At 50.2% G+C, this 20,619-nt stretch overlaps 1 protein-coding gene across 28 annotated transcripts in view; it reads right to left on the minus strand.

Moving 5' to 3' along the window:
- HDAC4 (histone deacetylase 4) overlaps positions 1-20,619 on the minus strand; it is a 257,343-nt gene that overhangs the window by 24,921 nt on the left and 211,803 nt on the right. For 15 of the 28 annotated variants that reach the window (XR_004969397.1, XR_004969400.1, XR_004969395.1 and 12 more), the window contains 3 exons: positions 16,571-16,689; positions 14,875-14,964; positions 14,478-14,770 (listed from right to left, as the gene is read on the minus strand). The exons of 3 other annotated variants lie outside the window; for them this stretch is intronic. Coding sequence is in view for 6 of the 25 variants with exons in the window: in XM_036319824.1 (XP_036175717.1) it covers positions 14,478-14,770; positions 14,875-14,964; positions 16,571-16,689 (502 nt within the window). In the remaining 19 variants the exon portion in view is untranslated. Of the gene's footprint in view, positions 1-14,477; positions 14,771-14,874; positions 14,965-16,570; positions 16,690-20,619 lie in introns of those variants that run through there. 10 more of the 28 variants (XR_004969406.1, XR_004969402.1, XM_036319828.1 and 7 more) reach the window with 4 other exon arrangements.

Here is a 20,619-nt window from a genome sequence, read left to right on the forward strand (position 1 = left end):
ATGTAACTTTAATAGCCAGATGTGGGCTTCGGATTTATCACATAAACGTTTACAAAAGTAAACTTATTTTCCTTAGGGCACTTTTCTTAGGAAACTCTCAGGGATGCTTGTGGTTCTCAGGTAGCAGGGCCACAGACGGTGTCCGGGAGGGGCTGGTGCGACATCAGCATGAGATCAGGGGAACAACTACCACTTTTTGGAAACATCACTTTCACATTCCTGGTAGTTTACATAAAAATGCTTGACTACTCCCTGGCCATGGTTTTCTTCTAATAACAGGGGAAAAGGTAAATGGAAGAAAAGTATTGAGCAGAACAGAAGGAACCTCTGCTCTAGGCGATTCCCTAAGTGCTGGCTGCAGGTAGCGGAACCCACGCAAAGTCAGAGGGCCGCAGGGCAAACCAGAGTAGCTGCAACAGAGCATGAAAACACAATGATTAAAAAACTTTAACTGGATAAGCCAAGGGACACACAGGGCCAGCAGGAAAAGGAATACAAGATGCAGGACTGAATCATAATCCCGAGTCTGCCATGAACAGCCACGAGTGAACTGGAGAGACCTGGGGGCTCGGTAGAAGCTGGAACCCACCGAGACACACTGGGGACAGGCGGGGCTGGAATGCCTGGAGCCCTAGGATGAGCCAGGGAGGGCAGATGCACAGAGGCGTGCTTGCAGAGACCACTGTAAGCAGTTTTGTTCTTAGCCTTGGCTCTGGGCAAAAGCTCAGAATGAAGGCACCTGAGACTCTGCTGGGTCCTAAATACTGAGCGTTCAGACCTGCACTTGTAGTGGTGGTTCCGTGACATGGCACAGCAACTGTCCATCCTCCATGGGCACTCGGCCCCGAGGTTGCCAATCAGTGCTGCCAGCTCAGTTCCAAGGAGCATGGCCTCCCGATCATGAAGCACAGACGCCAGCGAGCTGCACTTGGGCCAGGAGAAGCAATCTCGGTCTCTAGTACCACCCTCCAATGAAAGGAACTGGCTCCCTGGAAACGCGGCTCTTCCAGGCAGCGGGGAGAACACGGAGGAGCCGACCACGGAGGAGCCTGGGCGTCTTCCAGTGCAGAGTACAAAAGAGTGCAAAGACAGTCAACGGGGCCTGTCCGAGGGACACACAGGGCCAGCAGGAAAAGGAATACAAGATGCAGGACTGAATCATAATCTTGAGTCTGCCATGAACAGCCACGAGTGAACTCTGACATAAACAAGTGACTGAGTACACAGCCCTCCCCATGACAGAGCTGACACCTCCCACCTCCCCAAAGCACGTGTGGGCTGCACGCATGACTTCCAGCCAAAGGACCGTTACGTGGGGACATACACTGACAAGCCCACTGTCGCCAGGCCCTCACGGTGACCTTCAGCAGAGGAGCCACGTGGACAGCAAGTGTGGAGACGGGCACTGGACCCCTGGGGTTTTGCTCCCCCCGCCCCTCAATCATGAGGGAAAAACCGGACAAACATAAAGGAGGGACACTCTATGAAACGCCTGACCAGCACCCCCCCAAACTGTGGTGGTCGTGAGAACAATGAAAGACTGGGAAGCTGTCACAGCCGAGGAGACTCAGGCGACAGGACGGCAGGGCCACTGCGGGGCCGGAAACAGAGGACGGTCAGGAAAACCGAGCGAGCCTCAGTGTGTCCCGCGCTTTAGCTAACGGCTGTGTGCCAGGGCTGGCTCCCAGGCAGGGACCCTGTCCCACACTGAGCTAAGATGGTGACTACAGAGGAAGCTGTCTGAGACATGTGTGCGAACGCTGCTACTTCTGAGTCAATCGAGAGGCACCCAAAATCACAGCTCAGCTCCTCGGAGATGGCAGCCATTGAAATGACCAGTTCAAGCTATGAAGCAAGCATGGAAGCAACAACCGCAGAAATGGTCAGATGCAGCCTGGAGGCAGGGACGTGGAAACCGGAACAGGTGCTGACCTCCTCAAGTCCCCGAGGGAGTGGCAGGCATCAATCAGCACAGGTGCCCACACTGAGGGTGTCCCGGCGGACCATTGGCACATTGGATCGAACCTGCAGAAAATTCTACAAGCAGCTGGGGAAAACAATCGTCAGAGGAGCAGCACCAGCCAGACGGTGCTCGCTTCATGGCAAAGGAGCAGGAAGACAGTGGTGTGACCTCTTCCACGCCGAGAGAGTGACTCGCTGAGTGACAGTGAGGGCGAAACAAAGACTAAAACAGCACGCTGGGAAGGTTCGCGCACAGCTTCCCACGGGAAACTCTGGGCTGTGCTGAAGGCAAAGTGAAAACAACCCACCTTTCAATAATAACTTTAAACGTAAACGGACTAAATGCTCCAAACAAAAGACATCGAGTGGCTGAATGGATAAAAAAACATGACCCATACATCTGCTGTCTACAAGAAACCCACCTCATTAGAAGGGACTCACACAGACTGAAAGTGAAAGGATGGAAAAATATCTTTCAGGCAAATGGAAAGGAAAAGAAAGCTGGGGTAGCAATACTTATATCGGACAAAATAGACCTCAAAGTGAAGGCCATAACAAGAGATAAGGAAGGCCACTTCATAATACTAAAGGGATCAATACAACAAGAAGATATAACCCTGGTAAACATATATGCACCCAATGCAGGAGCACCGAAATTCATAAAAAATCTCCTGGAAGATATCAAAGGAGAGATCGACAACAATACAATCATAGTAGGGGACTTTAATACACCACTAACAGCACTGGATAAGTCCTATAGACAAACAATCAGCAAAGATACAGCAATCCTAAATGACTCACTAGATCAGATGGACTTAATAGACATCTTCAGAACACTTCACCCCAAAGCCAGGGAATATACGTTCTTCTCAAGTGCTCATGGGACATACTCAAAAATAGACCATATATTGGGTCACAAGCAAAGTATCCCCAAATTCAAGAAAATTGAAATCATAAAAAGCGTCTTCGCAGACCATGATGGCATAATATTAGAAATAAACTACAATAAAAACAACCCAAAATACTCAAACACCTGGAAGCTGAATAGCATGCTATTAAATATTGATTGGGTTACCAATGAAATCAAAGAAGAAATTAAAAACATCCTGGAAACTAATGACAATGAAAACACAACAATCCAAAACCTATGGGACACAATGAAAGCAGTCCTGAGAGGGAAGTTTATAGCTCTACAGGCCTACCTCAACAAACAAGAAAAAATGGTAGTAAATCATCTAACTCTACAACTCAAAGAATTAGAAAGAGAGCAACAAGAAAACCCCAGAGTGAGCAGAAGGAAGGAGATAATAAAGATTAGAGCAGAAATAAATGACATAGAGACCAAAAAAACAATACAGAAAATCAATGAAACCAAGAGCTGGTTCTTTGAAAGGATAAACAAGATTGACAAACCTCTAGCCAGACTCACCAAGAAGCAAAGAGAGAGGACCCAAATAAACAAAATCAGAAACGATAGAGGCGAAATAACAACAGACCCCACAGAAATACAAATGATTGTTAAAAAATACTATGGACAGCTCTACTCCAACAAACTAGACAACCTGGAGGAAATGGACAAATTCCTAGAAAAATACAACATTCCAAAACTCAATCAGGAAGAATCTAAAAATCTCAACAGGCCAATAACTATGGAAGAAATTGAAGCAGTCATCAAAAAGCTTCCAGCAAACAAAAGCCCAGGACCAGACGGCTTCACAGGGGAGTTTTACCAAACATTCAAGGAAGAACTAAAACCTATCCTCCTCAGACTACTACAAAAAATTCAAGAGGAAGGAACACTTCCAAGCTCATTCTATGAAGCCAGCATCACCCTAATACCAAAACCAGGTAAAGACAACACAATGAAAGAGAATTACAGGCCAATATCCCTCATGAACATAGATGCCAAAATCCTCAACAAAATCTTAGCAAATCGGATCCAGCAGTACATCAGAAAGATCATACACCATGACCAAGTAGGATTTATCCCAGGGATGCAAGGATGGTACAATATCCGCAAATCAATAAACGTGATACATCACATAAACAAATTGAAAGAAAAAAACCACATGGTCATATCAATTGATGCAGAAAAAGCATTTGACAAAATTCAACACCCATTTTTGATAAAAGCTCTCAGCAAGGTGGGAGTAGAAGGATCATACCTCAACATAATAAAAGCCATATATGACAGGCCCACAGCCAACATCATACTCAATGGACAAAAACTAACACCATTTCCCCTAAGAACAGGAACAAGACAGGGATGCCCCCTCTCACCACTCCTGTTCAACATAGTACTGGAAGTGTTAGCCATTGCAATTCGGCAAGAAGAAGAAATAAAAGGCATCCAAATTGGAAAAGAGGAAGTAAAACTGTCCTTATTTGCAGACGACATGATATTATACATACAAAACCCTAGAGACTCCATCAAAAAGCTACTGGACTTAATACATGAATTTGGCAATGTAGCAGGATACAAAATTAACCCCAAGAAATCCGAGGCATTTCTATACACCAATAGTGAACTTTCAGAAAGAGAGATTATAAAAACAATCCCGTTTACCATCGCACCAAAAAAATTAAGCTACCTAGGAATAAACTTAACTAAAGAGGTAAAAGACCTCTACTCAGAAAACTACAGGACGTTGAAAAAAGATATAGAGGAAGACATAAACAGATGGAAGAACATACCGTGTTCATGGATTGGTAGAATCAACATCATTAAAATGTCCATACTACCCAAAGCAATCTATAAATTCAACGCACTTCCCATTAAAATACCAATGGCATACTTCAGAGATCTAGAACGAACTCTCCAAAAATTCATCTGGAATAAAAAAAGACCTCGAATAGCTGCAGCAATCCTGAAAAAGACCAAAGTAGGTGGGATCTCAATACCAGATATCAAGATGTATTACAAAGCCACTGTTCTCAAAACTGCCTGGTACTGGCACAAGAATAGGCATATAGATCAATGGAATAGAATAGAGAGCCCAGAAATCGGCCCGAACCAATATGCTCAATTAATATTTGACAAAGGAGGCAAGAACATACAATGGAGCCAAGATAGTCTCTTCAATAAATGGTGTTGGGAAAATTGGACAGATATATGCAATAAAATGAAACTAGACCACCAACTTACACCATACACAAAAATAAACGCAAAATGGATAAAGGACTTAAATGTACGACAGGAAACCATAAAAATTCTAGAAGAATACAAAGGCAACAAAATCTCAGACATATGCCGAAGCAATTTCTTCACTGATACAGCTCCTAGGGCACTTGAAACGAAAGAGAAAATGAACAAATGGGACTACATCAAAATAAAAAGCTTCTGCACAGCAAAAGAAACCATCAACAAAACAACGAGAAAACCCACTGTGTGGGAAAACATATTTGCCAATGTCATATCTGATAAGGGCCTAATCTCCAAAATTTATAGGGAACTCATACAACTTAACAAAAGGAAGATAAACAATCCAATCAAAAAATGGGCAAAGGACCTAAATAGACACCTTTCAAAAGAGGACATTCAGAAAGCCAAGAGACATATGAAAACATGCTCAAAGTCACTAATCATCCGAGAGATGCAAATCAAAACAACAATGAGGTACCATCTCACACCTGTCAGACTGGCTATCATCAACAAATCAACAAACGACAAGTGCTGGAGAGGATGTGGAGAAAAAGGAACACTTGTGCACTGCTGGTGGGAATGCAGACTGGTGCAGCCACTATGGAAGACAGTATGGAGTTTCCTTAAAAAACTGAAAATGGAACTCCCATTTGACCCTGTGATCCCACTTCTAGGAATATATCCCAAGAAACCAGAAACACCAATCAGAAAGGATATATGCACCCCTATGTTCATAGCAGCACAATTCACCATAGCTAAAATCTGGAAACAGCCTAAGTGCCCATCAGTAGATGAATGGATTAGAAAACTGTGGTACATCTACACGATGGAATACTATGCTGCTCTAAAAAGGAAGGAACTCTTACCATTTGCAACGTCATGGATGGAACTGGAGAGCATTATGCTAAGTGAAATAAGCCAGTCAATGAAGGAAAAATACCACATGATCTCACTCATTCATGGATAATAGAGACCATTATAAACTTTTGAACAATAATAGATACAGAGGCAGAGCTGCCTCAAACAGATTGTCAAACTGCAGCAGGAAGGCTGGGGAGGGTTGCGGGGCAGGAGGTAGGGGGGTAAGAGATCAACTAAAGGACTTGTATGCATGCATATAAGCATAACCAGTGGACATAAGACATTGGGGGGTAGGGGAGGCTAGGGGACTGTCTAGGGCGGGGGGATAAAATGGACACATATGTAATACCCTTTGTAATACTTTAAGCAATAAAAAAAAAATAAAAAAAAATAAAAAAATAAAATAAAATAAAATAAAATCAGAAAAAAAAAAAAAAAAAAAAAAAAAAAAAAAAAAAAAAAAAAAAAAAAAAAAGAAAACAACCCAGTGGCCTGAGAAATGAGGAGGCACGAGGAGCAAAGAGAACAGCACAGGTGCAGGATGGCCAAGTGAACAGGCTGCACGGCGCAGAGATAGTGACAGCTACTCAGTGAGAATAAAGAAAAGAGGGAGCGGGAAAGGAATGCTCGTCATGACTGCACAGAACCGGGAGCGGCTGGGCTGCCCACGGACAGACAGACATCCCGAACACCAGGCACACTTAGGTGTCTGATGAGCCAGTCATGTTTTATAAGCATGTTCACCTGGGTGCCCTGCACTTAATCTCTGATGTCCCCTGTAGCCAGAGCAGCCCACACCCTGACTGCACAGGGAAGGGTGAGGTTACTGACCGAGTCAAGGGCACACGCTAACATTTTTAAGGGTCATGACTGAGAGAATTTGGTTGGCTGTAACTTCCCACTCAGGAGAGAGGACAAATGGAGTTGGGGAACCCTCCGCTGTGTTGAGAACAGGCACGAAAAGAGAAAAGAGAGCCAAGGAAAGGGGCAAATAGCACATAATCAGATGGCGGGAATGAATCTGAACAAACCAAACAACATGGACTCGAACCAACGGTCATAAAGGTATCAAGGTAACAGGACCCCTGCCTCCTGCTGGGTACAAGACATCGGACAGGGGAGGCTCCATGGCCAGGAGACCCGGTGCTCCGCAAAGCCTGCGAGAGGAGGCTGGTGCGACGCCTGCAGCACTGGGCATGACAGATTTAACTGGGCACAAAGGTCACTGTGTGATGATAAAAAACTCAATTCATCAAAAGGATATAAAGATTTAAAATGTGGACATATTTAGCAAAATTGTTTTAAAGTGTATGAGGTAAACTTGGCAGGCCTAAAAGGAAATATGGGTAAATGTTCCATCACAGCGGGAGACTGACTTCTTAGATGGAGCAAGCTAAAATGTGGGCAACACAATGAGCAAGCTGGGCTTAATGGACATAAAGAAATACATTCTAAAGGAAAAAAAAGGTACTGTAGCTGAAGGTTGATTCTTTGAAATTATCCATTAAATTGACAAGTGCAGCAGGAGTAATGGAGAAACTAGAGAGGCACAAACAGAGTGAAGGGTACCAGGCCCCAGATACAGCAGACATAAAAGGACAGTAAGAGATACTGTCGGAAACCTGGCTGAAAGGGTAAATTATTGGTAAAATGTAACTTTCCAAAATTAACTCAAGAAGGAACAGAAAACCTGAATGGATGACCAAAGCCACTAAATGATTTTTCAAATCATCTAAAATCTTCACCCAAAGGAAACCCAGGGCCCAGGCGAGCCGTCCCAGTCAAGGAACAGAACAGACTATTCTGATCCTACACACACTCTTCCAGAGACAGAAAAAGAGGGGACTTCTACTGTCATCCTTCCCACATATGTGGATACCCTTCCCTCCATTCCCCCGCCCACCCCTCCCATCCATCCATTCACCCCCCTGTCCGTCCTTCCACACACGGCCTAATATAAAAAAAACAAACAGGAAAGGTCATGATCTCCATGAGAAGAGAAGCCTGAGGGGCCCCCGCATGAGAAGATGCTCAGCCCCGGGGTGACGAGATGACCATCCACCTGGCTGGCTCCAGTACTGTTTCGCCCATCACGTTGGTGGAAGTCAAGCGTGGGGATATCAGTGTTGCTGAGGTTTGTCACCCACTGCTGCGGGGCTGTGCGCCTAACACTGACTTCACCTTCCAAAGGTGAGCAAGGACGCTTCCTGGGAGCACGGCTCCCTCTGCTGGCATTTACCTCAGAGGCACAGGTGAGCACTGTATCGGCTGCAGTTGCTGTAACCACCAAAGGCCTCCACCAGGGAGAGGAGCAGTGTCCCCAGGGCACTGGCCCTTTGTTGAGAGATGAGGAGCAGGGCCCCAGGCCTCTCGCTGGACATGAAGCTCCAGCAGAAAACAAGCCGTTGAGATTTTGAGGTTGCCATTCAGTACAGCCTATGGCATCCCAATCATTAGGTACCAACTTTAATATTTTGCTAGAATTTCATTTTACCAGTGTTTTAAAAAGCACCTCAGCCTCATCATGTCTTAGCCCTGTGACATGTCACTGCCGGCCGGCACCCCTTCCATCCCCATTCCCGAGCATTAGTGCAGCACCTGAGGCTCACTGTCTCTCTGTCCCCAGCACCTGGCCAGGTGTCTGGGGGTGGAGCTCTCACACGCTTGTGAAGTAAGGCATGAGCCATGAAGAAGGGTCCTGTCCTGAGCTCACATCCCCCTGCCATGTGAAGTTACGTGGAATTAAGGGGAAAGAACGGGAGCGATCTAGCAGGGCCCTCGGCTGCATCTCTGGCTTCTCTGGAGACCTGGGCAGTGGACAGGAAAGCCGGAGGTGCTGCCTGCGTGTGAAGGACAGAAGGAAACAAACTCAGGCCAGCACCAAAGGCAGAGACTGGGTGCGTTTCTACTGGTTTCATTGAATAACAAAGGGAAGGTAAAAGGGCGATTGTGGACCTGGGTTTTTAAGGCAAGGCCGCTATGCATAAGTGGAATAAAGCATGAATGATGAGATACTACTGGCTTGTACTGAACCAATTCTTTCCACGAGCCTTTATGGGTGCCTCTTAGTGCCAGGCTCTGCTCCACCACCAGAGATACTGACTGCTTCTCGCCTGGACTTAAGAAAACGGGGCCAGGAAGAGGGGACTCACCCCTCAAAGTATTACCCTAAGTCTGACAACACTGGTGGCTGAGGGTTCTCTGCAGCACCTCTGCCTGCTCCCATCTTCCTGTGGCTGCTTTCAGAGGGGCCTCCTAAGCCCAGTTCTATGCCGCCAGCCTGGCCCCTCCACCCACCTGTGGCTCCAGTTCCCTCTTTGAGTCCATGGCATCCCCCACACATCCCTGCTGCCCTGAGCACTTCCACAGCCGCACGGGAACCCCACAGCTACCCGTCAGGCCCAGTGGTGACACTACCAGACCTGTCCCTCTACACAGTTACTTCAGGGTGACTTGAGGAGTGGGCGGTGAATCCTCCACCGAGTCAGCACCAGGTGGCCCAGGAGAGCTGGTAACCTGTTCTCATGTTGGTTTTCAACAATTTTTAAAAAGCAAAAATAAATCATAAGAGAACTAATAACCCGAATTCCTTCTTAAAAAAGGTTAAAGGCTTGAGACTTGGTAAACAGCAGAGTAAGGAAGTACACCTGTGGTAACAGCACCCTTCCCCCTAAACGGGGGCCAGCTGGGCAGGCTGCCCAGCCCTCCCCACCTGCTGCCTCAGGCCCTCATGTGAAAAAAATCCCTGCCTGGCCGGGGAGGGCATGGAGAGTGCATGTGCCAGGATGACACCAGGAAGAGGCTAGTTTTTCTTTTTTTAAAATGTTTTTATTGATTTCAGAGAGGGAGAGGGAGAAATAGAAACATCCGTGATGAGAGAGAATCACCGATTGGCTGTCCCCTGCAAACCCCCCACTGGGAATCAAGTCCACAGCCTGGGCATGTGCCCTTGACTGGGAAATCAAACCTTGACCTGGTTCATGGGTTGACGTTCAACCACTGAGCAACACTGGCTGGGATCTTTTTCTTTTTTTAAAAATAATGTTTTTTATTGTTTTTTAGAGAGAGAGAGGTAAGAGAGAGAGATAGAAACACGGATTGGCTGCCTCCTGTACACCTGTTGGGGACTGAGCCCACAACCTGAGCACATGCCTGACGGGGTATCAAACCAAAGACCTCTTGGTGCATGGGTCGATGCCCGACCGCGAGCAACATTGGCTGGGAGAGGCTAGTTTCTTGGGAGACCTGTGGGAGAGGCCCTGGCCCGCTCTTCCTAGGAGGTCCTGTCACCTGCAGAGTGGCAGGGTGATGCCTTCCGGGGTGAGTGCACCCCTTCCCCATTCTTTCTCTCTGGGAGATTTGGGGCATGTGTTTCAGAGAACACGAAGCCCACACTCCCAATCAGCTCAGGCTTGGAGGCCTCAGCTGCTGTGCCTGGAAACTAGGCCAGTGGGTGACATGCCACCCTAACATGCTGGAGATGCTGGTGTGCCATGTGGCGGCTCTTCTTCAGTAACCAAATGCTCAGAAAGCCCTCTATCACTCCCTCCCTGAGTAGGGGAAAAGGTGTGGCGAGAACAGTCCTGTGTCCTTAGACTGACCTAGGGCCAGCGCAACTCATCTCCCCCTCATGCTCCAGTCTGGCTTTCTGGCTCTCCCGTCTCTTATTTTTATAGTTGCCAAATCCTCCAGGAAGAGAATGAGATATGAAAAAAAATCAGCCCGGCTCGCGTGGCTCAGTGGTTGCGCATCGACCTATAGGAGGTTGGATTCCTTCCTAGTCAAGGCACATGCCTGGGTTACGGGCTCGATCTCCAGTGGAGGGCGTGAAGGAGGCAGCTGATCAATGATTCTCTCTCCTCACTAATGGTTCTCTCTTTCCTTCTCCATTTCTCTCTGGAAAAAAAAAAATCAGTCACCAAAGCTGAGTGCTGTGAACACAGGAGTTTCTTGCTGCCAGGGACCCAGAGTGGGAGCTTGGCAGTCAGTGCTGGGCATACTGAACCTGCTAAGCAAGTGAGGACAGGGCCCAAGGTGGCATCCTACTCTTGGCTGTGAGCTACCCTTTTGCTGAACTACGTGGCTGGCAACTAGGATGACTTTCTTACCCATTTTACAAAGGAGGCCCGGGGGGGCCAACTGTCACTGTTTCCCTCCATCCTGCTGTGACAATGACCAGGGTGAGGAGGATGGTCTGTGTGTGGGCACAGCTCCTTCACCTTTGAAGGACGGGCGAGGGCCCACCTTCCGAGTGTTGCTAGCAAGGACTCAGGAGACTGGACAGAGAGGAGGCATGCACTGCCCTAAAGCAAACACACATGCACTGGGGCCTGTACCCCCCACATGGGCCTGCACACAGCTGAAACTACGGCCACTGCTGGCAGGAGGTGACCCTGGCCAGGAGTGTGAGCATGTGTAAGCATGACTGTGAGCATGTGCAAGCATGACTGCAAGCATGTGTAAACGTGATTGTGAGTATAAGTACAGCTGAGTGTGAGTGCAAGCATGACTGTGCAAGCGTGTGCATTTGTAAGCATGACTGTGATGTGTAAACATGACTGCGAGTGTGTAAACATGATGAGCATGCATATAAACATGACTTGCAAGTGTGTGTATGCATGATTGTGTGAACATGTGCAAATATGCCGGTGAGTGTTAGTGTATGAGCGTGTGTGAGTGAGGGGGAGATGGCCGATTAAAAGCAGATAACCGGCTCCCAGACTGAGTGGACTCAGTGTCTGTCTCTGTGCCTGCCTCTCACACACACAGCTGTTTTTAATCACTGTGTTTTGTCACAGCCACACCTTTCCCAAAGTGTAACAATATAACACAGTTGCTAAATTTCCAGTGAAAGCCTTTTCTCCCAACACTGCGGCTCCACCTCATCCTCTGTGAACTCCTTCACTGATCTCGGAGTTGGATTGAATGAAATGATGGCATTGATCCCTGATATGCCACATGATTAACCAGAAAATTGGCCCAAACCAAACGCTGCCTTTGGGGTGACATGAGAAATGATGGTCCCTCACTGCTCATCTCAGCCCTCCACCTGCTGGACTCCCTATACCTCCGTTTACACTGCTCCTGCAAAACGTTGGAGTTTTCACAGTCAGTTGTCACCAATAGTTGCAAATAAAGCCAAAACTGTTCAATAAAATGGCTCTTGGGAGCAATGTGGGTCTCGGCACAGCGCTGGTCTCCTACCGTAGGCTGTGCTCTTGCCTCTCTCCTGCCTCTCTCCCCACCAGGTGGCTATGTTGGCCACAGCTGGCTGCCCGTTGTGTGCACCAAGTCGTCCAACACGCCGTACATCAATCCACTTCAAAGGCCGCAGGGCAGAGAAGTGGGGCTCCGTCCAACTTTCTTGCATTAAAAATATTTTTAAGAGACCTTGATAAACCAGTGTTTCCTGCTTTTTGATGTGTGTAAGTAAAGGAACATTTTCTTGTCAGAAGAGTGAAGCAGGAAGAAGGGACAGGCACTAGTTGAAAGCTCAGTTCTCTATTGTTATTTTAAAATAACTCGAAGAATCAAAAAGGTTTGGGATGGTTTAAATACATAAGTCAGTTGCCTTAACTTTAGCTAGAAAGGGAGAAGATTGTTTTATGTGAAGAAAGGCTAGGTGAAATTCTATGAGCACTTTAAAAAGCACACTGGCATTTTATTCGGGAATATTCAAGCATATCGCTAACCCGCTGACCAGACATGAGATGCCACCAGGACCTTTGATCTGCTTGTGACCTGGCTTAAAATGAACACCATCCACAACAAGCAAGGGGGCCGGGGAGTGGGGGCTGGCTGGAGTACCATAGGGCCTGCATGGAGCTGGGACCACACTACTGTCTCCTCCAGCCTGAGCACCTCCACCACAACTGCAGAACCAGGAAGCATGCTGGGTATGGGGCCACACCTCTGTTCCCTGAGCCCAGCAGAGGGTTACAGAATGGGTTCAGGATCCCCCCACCCCAAGGATGGTGCACACTCAGTCCACCCTCCTTAGGACTGGCCCTTGAGAGGGACAGACAGAGCTATGGCCTTCCTCCCAGGTGCCCACTCCCCAAGGCACCTGGTCTGGCTCTCCTCTGCAGGCCATCTCACAGGGAGTACACACACAGCTTCCTGTGGACCCAACCCCACATCAGGTCATTGTCACACTCAGCTGGACTAGGGCCCAGACCTGGGTGATACCTCACCTTTGCTTCCACATGCCATCTGTCATCTCTGTCCCTCCTGAGCCTGGCAGGGCACTGGCCATACCCCTCCTCCTCCTGCCCGCAGCCTACCTTCTGTCAGTTCATGGAAGTCACAGGGAATAACGCGGACTGGGAACAGCTCGAGGACAGAGTGCTACCTCACATCACAGACCTCTCTGCAACTGGCCATCTCCCCAGTGTGGCGGATGCAGTGAAGTTCAACATGGAGCTTGGAGCACCTGCTCGGAGCCCCCCTCTGCATCTCCCCACATGCCTTATGGACCCTGTCAGCTGTGTTTCGGGGGGAGTGGGGTGGGTGGGTCTAAGAGGGCAGCCTCAGGACCGGCCAGGGTGGGCTCCCAGTGACTGCCTCCGGGGGGGGGGGGGGGGGGGGCTCTCAGGCACTCAGCCCCACAGGCTAGAAGCTGGGGACAGAGCCCCACTGAGCAATGAACTTATGAGGGTGCCGCACCCAAGATGGGCCTTAACAGGAGCCTTGTGCTCTTGGTGTTGACCAGCAGGAGGGCAGCTGCAGAGGTGACGGCCCCTGACCCTGGTAGCCCTGACCCGACTGAGGAGTGTGCTCAGTCACTGTGTCTGATGGGTGAGGGAGATGAGTCCCAGGAGACGGGACGGCATGAGAGCAGGGGCCCTGGCACCTCTCTGTGTGGTTGGGTCTCTAATCTAGGGCACTCACCGGAGCTCCCCAAACACCAGCCAGCTCATCTCTAGGACCCATATGTGACGTTCAAAGCAACAAGAGAAACTACACTAGGGAGATCCCGAACCTGCTCCATGAGCCTCTGATGGGCGCAGGGGACAGAGGTGTGGCCCCATAGCCAAAGGCCTGTGGGTGAATTTAAGGTTTTAGGAAGTGTGGCCACTCAGCGGGCTGGACATCCTGGAGCCATCCCTCCCATCACCCTGCCCTCCCCTGGCCCACGTTGGCCTGGAGTGCAGCTCTCCCCGCGGTTCTCCTCCAACCTCGCAAGTTGCCTCCCCTGGTCCAGATCCTTGAGCCCCTTTGGTCCAGCTACTGCGTCTCCCTGACTGTGTCCTGGGCCTCAGTGGGGACACTGTGCAGAGCCGGACCCAGCGTCTGTGAGCCCGGGAGGCAGAGGCCTCTCATTCAGGGCCTGAGACTCTCAGAGATGCCACTCCTGGAACCGGCCTTAGAACCTCTGGGAACTGATGGTTTCTGAAGGAGGAAACTGACAGTCCTCTCCAGGTGAGTCACACATGAAGGTGAGCCCCTTCAAAACACAGGACCCTGAACCATCTTTTTAAGAGGAAGGGTTCTTGATGATCCTTTTGCTCACCTCCTTGTGGCCATAATCAAGCAGTTTTGTCAGATGTGTTGCCTGAGTGGGGGTAGGGGGGGACATCAAAAACCAAGTGGGGAGCAAGTGAAGTGGCCCATACACTGGGTCTGGGTCTGGAGCCTGCGTGCAGCAGCCATGGGCCTCCGGTCCTCCTACCTCGTTTCCCAGCAAAGCAGAAACACATGCTTCCGAGGCATCACAAATGGCCGTGAGGTCGTGGCCCCCCTCCAGGGCCAAAACTATCCGGCCGCCAGCCAAACCCATCAGCTGCTTCGTCAGGTACCCGAAACCTGCAACGGGAAAAGGGAGATACAAGTAGAGGGCAGGGCGGGTGCAGGGCCGACGCTGGCAGCAGATCAAAGCGTCCAGAAGTGCATTACATCACATTACAGACCCAGGGGGCTGGCACACCGCGGCTCATAATGGAAGCCAGGTTCGATTGCAATAAATTCATCGAGGAATTCGGTTTGGGATCCTGTTTGATCTGTGTGAGAGCAGGAATTACGGTTTCAGTGCTTTGATTTCATAATGCTGCAAATCACCTCATTTGGGTGGATGGGGATGGGCCCCCAGGCTTTCTCACATGGGGACCAGAGGCTAGGAGACAGGGCGCCTGGAGCAGGGCAGCTGTGGGCAGCCTCGGAGGCACGGCTATGTCCATCCCTGAGGCCAGGGGTTCTGGTTAGGGGGTGTGCTGGGCATGAGCACACACTCTGGCACACACATCAATGCTGCGTGTGCCCCTCTAGGACTCTGACATCTGTGTCTGGCTTTCATCAACAGCCATGTTCCCTCCGTTGCACCCACATCACCCTCCCACAGGCAGGAACGCCTGACGGGTAATGATAATGACCACCCTTGGCCAGAACAGCCTGACATTTATTAAAGAGCCTGTGAAAACCATGCCATACTGGTTAGCAGCCCCAGTGCCAGGTGGCCATCGGCAGACCCGGTCCCACGCTGGCAGCCATGGGCACTGTAACCTCCTAAAGCCCTGGTTTGTCTCTGATGGAATCAGGGACACAGGCTCCAGGCTGCTTGGTCACTTCCTCATCACTAAACCACACTGCCCGGGTTCAGGTGGATCTGAGGGGTCCCGCACTGGAGCACGGCTACGCCAGCATAGCCCTTGGTTTGACCTCTTTATTCTCTGGTGACCCACACTCTCCCTGTGGGAGAGGAGAGACGATAGGCTCTCCTTGGCCATCTGCACCCATGGGGTCAGCACGAGGGGCCCCCGAGTGTCCTAGGAGAGTCCCAGGACCTAGATTTCTGTGACCACCACAGCAGGGGGGTGGTGATGGCCAGGCAGGGGTGGGGGTGCCCAGGGCCTTTCTGTGGACCAACGTTCCACGCCAGTAGGTCTCTGATGTGACTTGCTGTGACGGCATAAGCAGAGGCCTCACCCTTGTGGGAAGGCGATTTTCACAGGACTCCCTCCCATAATGAAAGCAGGGCCTTCATCTAATGCAGTGGTTCTCAACCTTCTGGCCCTTTAAATACAGTTCCTCATGTTGTGACCCAACCATAAAATTATTTTCATTGCTACTTCATAATTATAATGTTGCTACTGTTATGAATTGTAATGTAAATATCTGATATGCAGGATGGTCTTAGGCAACCCCTGTGAAAGGGTCATTCGACCGCCAAAGGGGTTGAGACTCATAGGTTGAAAACCGCTGATCTAATGCAAATCCTTAGATGAGCCCATAATCTGGGGCTCCCTGCTCCCTCCAACTGTGAACTGAACCTGCTCTCAGCTATCCCCCTCACAGGCTTTAGGGTCTGTTCCTGCACTCAATGTGGGCAACCACACCAGCTCTCAGTCAAACTGGAGACCTGGCCCGTAGAGTGGCCTGTATGATCCCAGCTGAGCACGAGCCCCCCAGGTCAGCACTGTGAGTTGCATGACCTTCAGTGAGGAGTGCCTGCGGCCTCCTGGTCCACACCATCCTGCTGCCTCCATTGGTTTTCTGGGGCTGCCCACACTGTCACATCTCTAGAAATGCCATTGAAGGGGAGATGTGAGACACAGCACAGTTGGCCACAGAGACAGCAGGTCCCGTTAAGCTCCTGAAAACCCGACTTACATTTGGCAGAGAGGTTGTAGCCGCCCAGAGGTGTGGGGTGGCCCTCCACGGCGTCGAAGCCTGCTGACACCAGCACCATATCTGGGGCAAACTCGTTTGCGATTGGCATGACCACCATTCTGCAAAGGGTAGGAGAAGGCAACACTGAGGCAGCGGGGACACAGATGGGGAGGGCTGCTTGGTCACTGAATGTACCTGCCACAGTTCCCCTCAAGGTTAGTGGGCCGAGGGCTCCCATGGAAGCTGGGATCTGACGATTTCACAGTATCTAAAAAGTCCAAACCAACAAGGCCCTGTACGAATGCTGAGGGCGAGCTATGCACTGGTGGTTTTGTAGGAGGCTTTCGCTGCAGACCATGGAGGTGGTCTGTAATGCCCAGCACCAGCTGCACCAACATGGGGAAGTGGAGCCAGCTACCAGGGCTGCTAAGAGTCCTCCCCAAAGGTGCGGATGGCTCTGCTCACCTTACACTGGCCCTGATTCAAGATGGACACAGCCATGCCCCTGGCACCAGGGATACAGAGCCGTGTGGCTGAGGAGGTGGGAGAGCCCTTCAGCAGCCCTGGCCCTGAGGGAGCCCTCCTACCTCCTTCCACTCACCCCAAGGGCCATGTTAGCAACAAATGACCATACGCACACTTGCAACAGTGCTGCATCGGGTTAGTTAAAAAGGAATTCTACACTTGAGATTTTTAAAGGGAAAACTGATGGTCACATTAAAGAGAATCGATAGTTAAAAATATACACACCACTGAGAGGTCTGGGGTTAAGTTATATGAGGGAAAGAAGGAAAAAGATTTACTTGAATACAGAAAAAACACTGAACACAAAACCACCACCTGGGAGCCTGCAGTGTAAAGAGGTCAGTGTGTCCCTTAAACATGTGCTTTGTGTTTTGATTGAAGAACTATTAAATTTGGAACTCAGCAGTGGCACCTGCCATTTAAGCTTGTTTCTCAGACTCCCCTTCCTCCCTCTGTAGATGAGGTGGGCAAGGTGGGCAGAATCTCAGGTGCTTGGGGCCCATGTCCCTGAAGTGGGCAGAGGAAGGTGGACATGACGATCTAAATGCGCTGGGAGCCTCTGCTGACGCGTTGCCCAGCCCCATGGGGGAAGTCCAGCATTCACAATTTCTCCATCTGTTTCTTAGAGCAGCTCAAACAGTTTCTACTGCACCAAAGGCTGCTCGGTGCTCCCGCAGCTCACCCAGCGACTCATCTCTGAGTCCTGGTTCCCTTCACTTGGAGCTTCAGAGGCCCTCGGTGGGAGGAGGTCACAGGCACCAGGCATGGCCCATGGTCCTTCCCCACGGCAGAGCCCTGGGGACACCATGGCCAAGGACTTTTATTACAGAATGAAATTGCCATTTAAGTCAGCAGAGTCAACTCCATAAAGTACCAACTTTGCCAAAGGACACAAACATGCTCAAAATTAAATGTTCCTCTACTCTGCAACTACCCTGGATTGCGATCCCATTGAAAAGCCACCTGGTCTCCGGTGGAAGGAGTGATGAAAACCCACCACCTGTCTCTGCAGGACCCATGCTGCAGAGCACCCGGCCCTACTCCGAGAACACGCACCACCCAGTGCTGAAGGACCCCGAGCCAGCGCTTCCTGGAGGAGAGCGTGGGCTGTGCCATGTGACTTTCATCTGCTCCAGTTGGGGCTGAGTGTCTGCCATGAAAACGGGCACTGGCAGCTGAGAAACTCGCTTCTGGAACCTCACACTGGAGTCACAGTAGAAGGATGAGGCTGAGTTTTGAACAGTTTGCTGCATTCCCTTTTCCAAGGCCAAGCGCAGTTCATAAACTTCCCCGGGAAGCACCTCTGCACTAGCCTCAGGGTGTGTGCCTTGGGCACCGTCCATCAGGGCCCAAGGAACAAAACACAGGATCTGGATGGGCTTGGCTAGCTTTCAGTCTGCGGGCCACACGGCCATGCGTGAGCTGCACACGCACCATGTGAACACACTAGCATGACGGTGCCCCAGTAAAACTTGACTTAAAACACATGGTGGATTTGGCATGAGGGCCCCACTCTGCCAACCCCTGCCCCACACCTGTCATTACAACCATGGTGATGCTATTCAATGCCCGGCACCAGTTCCAGATTTTAACATGTTTCATTGGGTCTATGGGGACGTGGTAACCAAAGTTCACAGATTCTGTGAATGCAAAGGGGTATCTGCTACACAAAGCACATGCTCCTGAGCAGGCACAAGGCTGTGTCAACAATCCTGCCATGACACCACCCCGTGCCCTGGCTGACCTGTCCCTCCGGGTGCCCTGGAAGCATCATCCACACAGATGGGCCTGTGGACGCCTCCTCTCTTGAGGTGCCTGGAAGCTTGGGCTGCCAGTGCTACCTGCTCTCCTCAGTCTTCCTTCCATAGCATGTGCTTCCTGTTCCTGTAGATGTGTAACACATGTCTGCAGCTGGGACATTCCTGTGTGCTGGAGCGGCCAGACCAGGAGCAGCAGTTGCCACACTGACAGACCGCACCCCCCTCCATCCCCCCTGTCTTATAGGAGGTGGTTGCTTCCACACTGACGGCACCATTTCAACAATCAGCATTGTGATGACTGAAAATTCCATTTATTATATGCTGTGACTTTGGTGCTTTGGGTCCCATCTTTTGAGAAAGCCACAAAAACCATGTTTGTACCAGAGCCACTGGGCCAGTGGCTGGAGCAACTGTCTATCGACTATTTGAACTCTACTGAGAGTTAGAATCAGAACAAACATAGAAATTACGGGAACCCATCTGCTTTGGCCTGGCTGCCACCGGCGGTGATGCCCACAGCCCTGCCCTGCTCGTTTACCCACAGGCATGGTGGCCAAAGAAGGTGCACACACAGCTAGGACACAGCTAGATCCTGAGACTGATCTGAGCTCCACCCACACTTAGAAGACCAGTCCCCTCCAGAGCCTGCTGCCTGCACCTGCAGTCCCTCTCCCTCATGCTCTGAAACCAGGGGCCCATTTGCTCCTAGCCTCCTCACCTCTCAGAGGTCATCCTGGTGAAGTGGGCACACCCCTCCCTCCCTCCTGTAGCCTCCGTGGGGGTGGAGGGATGCCTTCCCTGGGCCCTTGGGCCTCTTGACTCTAACCCAGGGGTGGGCAAACTTTGTTTTTTTTTAAATATATTTTATTGATTTTTTACAGAGAGAAAGGGAGAGAGATAGAGAGTTAGAAACATCGATGAGAGAGAAACATCGATCAGCTGCCTCCTGCACATCTCCTACTGGGGATGTGCCCGCAACCCAGGTACGTGCCCTTGACCGGAATCGAACCCGGGACCTTTCAGTCCGCAGGCCGACGCTCTATCCACTGAGCCAAACTGGTTTCGGCGGTGGGCAAACTTTTTGACTCGAGGGCCACAATGGGTTCTTAAACTGGACCGGAGGGCCGGAACAAAAGCATGGATGGAGTGTTTGTGTGAACTAATATAAATTCAAAGTAAACATCATTACATAAAAGGGTACGGTCTTTTTTTTCAATAGTTTTATTCATTTCAAACGGGCCGAATCCGGCCGTGGGCCGTAGTTTGCCCACAGCTGGTCTAACCTATTCTCACCCTTCCCCTCCCTGCCTCTCTTGCCATGTCTTGCTCCACAGGCTTCTCCATACCCCACCTATCACCACCACAGGAGGCCTCAGACCCATGCAGCATCTCTCCCTCATGGTTCCCACAGCCTCACTGACATTGTCCTCAAGGCCACCTCCACTGCCAGGGCCCTTTGCTGCTTGAAGCTGACCTTGGCCTCTGCCTCACTCTGGGCAGGGCCCAGCTTCCCCACTGGGCACTAGCCTGCCTCCGAGCCTGTGTCTTCCCCCAGCTCCTGTCCCCTCCCCCAGGTCCTCAGAAGAGCAGTGTTTGCTGTCTTTTGTCCCCACCTCCCACTCATTCACTCCTGTGCATTCTGTCTTAACCCCTTCCGACTGTCTTCCCCGAGTCACCTACCAACTGCCAAATAGAGGGACACTTTCCAGCTGTTTCCTGGAAATCTGCTAAAACACCATTGACCCCACTACGCTGTCCTCCACT

The sequence above is a fragment of the Myotis myotis genome, unplaced genomic scaffold, assembly GCF_014108235.1.
Source record: "Myotis myotis isolate mMyoMyo1 unplaced genomic scaffold, mMyoMyo1.p scaffold_m19_p_8, whole genome shotgun sequence".
Taxonomy (NCBI): domain Eukaryota; kingdom Metazoa; phylum Chordata; class Mammalia; order Chiroptera; family Vespertilionidae; genus Myotis; species Myotis myotis.